Below are 6,318 nucleotides of genomic sequence, written 5' to 3' on the forward strand. Positions count from 1 at the left end.
TAATCCCACTGGGGAAGTAACCAGCCGGGAACAGTTTCATCCCTGTGCTGCCCTGAATGCTCCTGGGTTTTCCTGGATTTCTGGTGGAATTTTTGGGAAGGGGAGAAAGAACAGTCTCTGAGCAGTTCCTCTGAACCAGACTGGCAAAACTTTATTGGTGTCCACACAGGATCTCCATGAGACAATTCCATCACACAGGGTAAAATTCCAATAAATAAATAAGGATTTACAAATGGGCCCGGGGGGAGCAGGCCAGGGTGGGGAGAGGATAAAACAGGGAGTGCCGGGAATTCAGGACTCCGACACACCATAAGGAAGGAATTTGTGATAAGATAAAACTCCGCAGTGGGAATTTGAGATTGGGGGGAGGAGGAGATTTTGGGGATGTGGTGGCAAAACCTTGGATCCACCCAGGAACAAGGAAGGGTTTGAGCTGGATAACAAGGAAAGATCCATGGGAAGCGGATTCTGCAGGTGGGATGAAGCCTCAGCAAAGTCCTTCCACTCTCAAACCTTATCCTTCCTTTTCCTTGGGTATTTTCCCAAGTGACACCTTTATGTTTTGATATCTCTTTCTGGATAATCATGGATAATTATGGATGATCACAACAGCTCCCTCCTTCCCACTGCAGCCAAACTGTCCTAAAATAAACCTGGCACAGCCACAAATTCACCGCCCTCACTCTGTGAGGTTTCACTTTAATCCATCCCCAGGGATCCATGAACAGCACCCTCAGCTATCCAGCCTTCGACCTTTTAGGAAAACCACGATTCCTACAAAAGCCTCATTTTGATTTTCCTGGGAATTTGCAGCGGAGGTTTAGCATTCCAGGGGGGATGCTGTGTGCTGGGAAGTTCACAGGGTGGCAGGGGGGGAATGTGGGGGAACAGAACAGAACTCCCGCCGCTCCGGGATAATATTTCACTGGCATAAAGCTGCCAGTGCCTGCTCCAACGGCAGCCGGAGCAGGGCTCCCTTTGGCTCCCCAGGGAAGGATGGAGCTGGAAAACCAGACCCTTCTGAGAATTCCCCCCGCCCCAGTCACTGGCCGGGAATGAGCGGCGCGCTGGATGCCGCCCCCTGGGAATGTTTTGCCCTGGGACAGAGTCAGCCCTGCACGAGGGAACAGGGAAAATCCCTGTGGGTAGGAGGGGTCGTAAAAATATCCCAAATCCAACAATCGAATTTAAGGCAACAGCGGAAAGTCATGGAAGGACCGGGATGTGGCTCTGCAGCACCGCAAACCTTTCCTACAAAATTCACCCCAGCAGCCTTCGTGTCCCTGTTTAACCTCCACATCCCGCAAAAAATAAGGAGAGGGAATGGGATTCAGGAATTTGAGTCCCACCTTGGTGACACCGAGCCGGGTCCCTGCTGTCACCAGTGGCTTAAGGTGACAAGTGCTTCCCACAACATCTTTGCTCCTCCTCCCCTCAGCTTAAAACAAACAAATCCCATCCCAAAGGAAAGCAGGAGCCTCCCAGCTCGGGAAAACCGTCCAGCCCGGGGGAGGGGGGTTTGGGTGGAGGTGTCCTTCCAAAGTCCCCGCCTTGGTCACACCGTGCTCTCATCCCACGGATTTAGAGTCACTTGCACACGGAGCCGCCCCTCCTGGATTTTTCCTTGCGGTTTTCCCGACCGCCCGCTCGGGAAAAGAAAAGCTGAACGCCAAGGAAGCGGGAACGGAGCGGGAGCGGAGCAGCCTCGGGGTGCTCTGCTGTCCCCGCTCTGCGGCGCCAGCTTTCCCAGAGCCGGCCGGGAAGCAGCGAGTATTTCTGGGAGTGATGTGATCACAGCTTCTCCCGAATTGTCATCCGAAAATTCCAGCCGGGGCGCGAAGGGGCTGTGGGGGGGAGGAGGGGGGGCGGATAAATGTCACCCAGTCCGGCCTCCCAGTGTCCCGTGTCCAGTGTCCGTCCCGCCCGCTGTCCCTAGGGCTTCTGCGCCGAGGGCACGGGCTGAAGCCCCAGCTCCTTCTCCTGGGGGCCGCTGTACTTGTAGTCCATGGAGCCGTGGGAGCGGCAGCGCTTCCTGGCCAGGTGGAATCCCAGAGCCAGCAGGGCCAGGAGGCTCAGCAGGGCACCCGCGGCGATGCCCACCAGCACCCCGGGGTGCAGCTGCTCCGCTTTCGGCGGGGACCGGCTGGGGACGGGCGTGGGCTGTTCCAGCTCCGAATCCCCCGAGAACACTTCCTCGCCATCCCCGTCCGGGATGAGGACGCAGTCGACGCCGCTGAGCTGGTGGCCGTGGGGACAATGGCACTGGAAGCTCCCGGGGGTGTTGGTGCAGTTGAACTCGCAGTGACCGCTGTCGCACTCATCCAGGTCCATGCACAGCTGCTCTTCGCCGTCCAGCACGAAGCCCTCGGGGCAGACGCAGCTGCCCCCGGCGTCGCACACGGCCGGGCACTCGGTGGCGTTGCAGTACAGGCGGCAGCGGGTGGCGTCCAGCGGGTGCACGGCGTAGCCGGGGTGGCAGCCGCAGCGGTAGCCCTCGGGCAGCTCCTCGCAGCGCTGCTCGCACGGCATCTCCCAGCAGGGCGGCAGGCGCTGGCAGTGCCCGTCCACCATCCTGTAGCCGCTGTGGCACTGGCACTCGAAGCCGCCCTTGGTGTTCACGCACTTCTGCTCGCACGGGCCGGGCTCGCTGTCGCAGTCGTCGATGTCCTCGCAGCTGACGCCGTCGGCCGCCAGCCGGTACCCGACGGAGCACATGCACACGAAGGAGCCGCCGGCCACCACGCAGTGGTGCTGGCACTGCGCTCCCTCGCAGGGCGAGCGGCACCCGCGCCCGTCCGGGGCCAGCACCGCGCCCTCGGGGCAGGAGCAGCGCGGCCGCCCGCGCTCCTCCGCGCACGTCCCCGCGCAGCCGCCGCCGCCCAGCTGGCACGGCCACGCTCCCGGCGTGTCGCGGCCCCAGCGCGGCCCCGCGCCGTCCCCGTCCTCGCAGCGCAGCTCCAGCCCGAGGTCAGGGATGAGCGCCACGCTGCCCGGAGGCAGCGCCAGGAAGTCCGCTCCGCGGGCGCCGAAAGGGGTGGCGTAGGTGACGGGGACGCCGGGCTGGGTGGCCAGGCGGGGACAGCTGCCTCCGTAGCTGTACTGGCAGAGGAAGCCTTCGGCCGGCTCCTCGCAGCGCCGCTCCTCCCAGCGCAGCTCCCGGGACACGGTCACGCAGCGCTCGCCGCAGCGCTGCCCCGACGGCGCCCAGTTGGTGTAATCGGTGCGGCGGTCGCCCGTGATCCAGTGGAAACCGCGGAGCCGCCGGCTGGGCTCGGTGCAGGACAGCGAGGGCGACAGCGACAGCCCGAGCCAGAGCCGCCCCTCGCGGTTCTGGAGCAGCAGCGCGATCGCCTCCTCGGCCACGGTGGAGCGCACGGTCATGAGGTGTCCCCCGCCCCGCTCGCAGCCCTCGCTGGCGCCGGAGAAGGGCCGGGACGCCCAGAACACGGCGAAACACTCGTGCTCCAGGCACTGCGCGCCCGCGGGGGACAGGTCCCGCGGCTGTGCCAGCGCCGCCGTCCCCAGCAGCAGCAGCAGCAGCAGCAGCGGCAGCGGCGGCGGCAGCAGCGGCCGCATGGCCCGCGGAGGGGGCGGCCGGCGGCGCCCCGAGCTGAGCATGGGCCGCTGCTCCCGGCCGCCCCCTTTATAGCGGCCCCGGCGGGGGAAGGAAGCGCCCGCGGGGCCGGGAGGGACCGCGGCGGTGAATCCCGGCCGGGCGCTGCCCCCGCCCCCGCCCCGCGGCCCCGCGTCCCCTCCCGCATCCTCCCGGCGGCTCCGCCCCGGCGGGGCCCGCCCGGCAGCCGGGGGGGCGGCGGGACCGGGGAAAGCGGGGTGAGCCTCGGGAAAAGGGGGAAACACGGCGGGATTTCACAGGAGGGGCTCGGGGTGACGGCAGCGCCGCTGGGAGTTGTCACCCTCCTGGGATCTTCCTCCCGCGGGGATCTTCGTCCCGCGAGGCTCTTCATCCCGCGGGGATCTTCGTCCCGCGGGGATCTTCGTCCCGCGGGGCTCTTCCTCCCGCGGGGATCTTCCTCCCGCGGGGATCTTCCTCCCGCGGGGCTCTTCGTCCCTCGGGCTCTTCCTCCCGCTGGGATGTCACTCAGCTGCTGCCACAGCGGTGGCACTGCGGAGGTCACAGCTGAAATCCTGCGTTCAGCTCAGTATCCAGCACGGAAAGAAGAGAGGTTGGACCGAGTCCAGAGATGGGAATGGAGCCGGGAAAGGGCTGGAGCGCCAGGAGGGAGATGGGAAAGGGGCTCAGCCTGGGGAAAAGGAGGCTCCAGCGGGGGCCTTTTCCCTCTCGGCGATCCCTGACAGGAGGGTGGAGTCAGGTGGAGTCGGGATCTGCTCCCAGGGAATAATGAACGGGATAAAGGGAACGGTTTAGGTTTGATTAGGGAAAACTTCTTTAACAAAAAATTAACATATAATTATGTGTTTCCATCTATATTCTATCTAAATTACATATAATTTATACAGTTCTACTATTTATTATTATTATTATTATTATTATTATTATTATTATTATTAAGCATTATTATTATGACCCTTCTCCCCATCTCCCCTATTTCCCACAGACACCTCCGAATGGATATCCCATTCCTTGGGGATTTTATCCTTGGGGGAATCCCTCTCTGCTGCCAGAACAGAGCCAGGAGCAACCTAAAAACGCAACCTAAATGTCCCAAGCTTCTCCACTGCACAAAAAGGGGATTTGAGGCTGTTTTTTCATGGAATTCCAACAGCCTCGGGCATTGCAGCTGGCCTTTGGGATGAGCAGCAAATCCCAATTTCCTCGGATCATGGCAAGGAGGTTTCTTTATTAAATTTTAGTGAACTTTATTGAACTTTGTTTGTCCTTTCTTAAACCCTTGGGGTTTGTTTTGTCCTCTCACAACCCTGGGTATTTTCCATAAATCCCATGAGGCTGTGGGGAAAAGGGAAGTTGGGAATAATAAGACTAACAATAATTAAATAATTAATAATTAATAATTAATAATTAATAATTAACAATAATTAATAATAATTAACTCTTCTTTAATCCCATTGGACATTTCGGATCTGCCACAAAAATTGAAAAGAAACGTCCATGGAATTTAATTCCAGCAGCAGGGATGAAGCTCAGGAGAAAGTGTCCATGGGGGAACTTGGAACAAAGAATTTATCCAAGCAGGATCATTCCCAGGAATCTCCTGGGAGCTGGATAACTCTGACCTTTACTGACTTTAGGAAAACCTGTTGTTCCCACAATTTTCACTATTTCCAATTTTTCTTCCACTTCTTCTTTTACTTCTGCTTCTGTTTTCCAGAGAAAACTACCAAGAGAAGGGAGAAAACATCCTGGCAAATCACAGGAAAAGAAGGAAAACTGAATGTGGTGGAGATGAAAAAAAAAAACCAAAACAATAAATTTCTGCTCCTGCTGTTATTTTTTTTTTTTCAGTAACTGCAAACCCAGATAAAAAATTCCTTATCAAGTTTTTTTCCAGGAAAAAACAGAGCCTTCCCAAACAATGATCCCACTTCGCTGGCCTTGCCCGACTGACAACGTTCTGACAACATTTGTCCCTAAAAGATAATCGGGATGGGGTGAGAGGAATGGGATTAATCACGCTTTCATAATTCCCTTTTATCCCACTGCTCCACAGGCTGAGTCAGGGTGCCAGCACTGCCCTGCCTGCTGACAGGCTGCTTTTCCTCTTCCCCAATCCCATTAATCATGTTTTCCCTGCCTTTCCCTTTGGCTCTGACTCATCCCTGCTGTCCCTGTCACCCTGCTCGGAGCGGGCACTTGGAATGCTTGTCCTGACCCCCGAATCCGGGAGTTTGTGTCAACAGGGGGGAATTTTTGGCTTCTCTGCAGGGTTTTGGGATGAGGTTGCTCTGTTGGAATGCTGGCAGTTGTCCATGAAGGAATGGAAAGCAGTGGAATGTAAAATAATACGAACTATCGTGGGATAATAGGATCTAAAAGGGGTCTATCCCATTATTTGATCCCAAAAAAGCCCTCGCGCAGAGCAGTGCTGAAATCAAAGGGATTGCTCATGGATTTGGGATCTTGGTCGTGGGATTAGGGCCTTGGTCATGGGATTGGAACCTTGGTTGTGGGATTGCGATATCGGCCATGGAATCAGGACCTTGGCTGTGGGATTGGGACCTTGGCCATGGAATCAGGACCTTGGTTGTGGGATTGGGACCTTGGCCACGGACTCAGGACTTTGGTTGTGGGATTGGGACCTTGGCCACGGACTCAGGACTTTGGTTGTGGGATTGGGACCTTGGCCATGGAATCAGGACTTCGGTTGTGGAATTGGGACC

The 6,318-nt window shown here is 57.8% G+C and overlaps 1 protein-coding gene across 1 annotated transcript; it reads right to left on the reverse strand.

Moving 5' to 3' along the window:
• Window positions 1-129: 129 nt before the first annotated feature.
• On the reverse strand, window positions 130-3,791 carry THBD (thrombomodulin). Its single transcript, XM_064415471.1, has one exon. It carries the CDS (start codon window positions 3,616-3,618, stop codon window positions 1,933-1,935), a length of 1,686 nt encoding a protein of 561 aa, XP_064271541.1. The 5' UTR covers window positions 3,619-3,791; the 3' UTR covers window positions 130-1,932.
• Window positions 3,792-6,318: the final 2,527 nt, after the last annotated feature.

Source organism: Passer domesticus, chromosome 3 (genome assembly GCF_036417665.1).
Source record: "Passer domesticus isolate bPasDom1 chromosome 3, bPasDom1.hap1, whole genome shotgun sequence".
Lineage (NCBI taxonomy): Eukaryota > Metazoa > Chordata > Aves > Passeriformes > Passeridae > Passer > Passer domesticus.

Coding starts and splice junctions, on each gene's coding strand:
- THBD (XM_064415471.1), bottom strand. CDS start 3,618: ATGCTCAGCTCGGGGCGCCGCCGGCCGCCCCCTCCGCGGGCCATGCGG.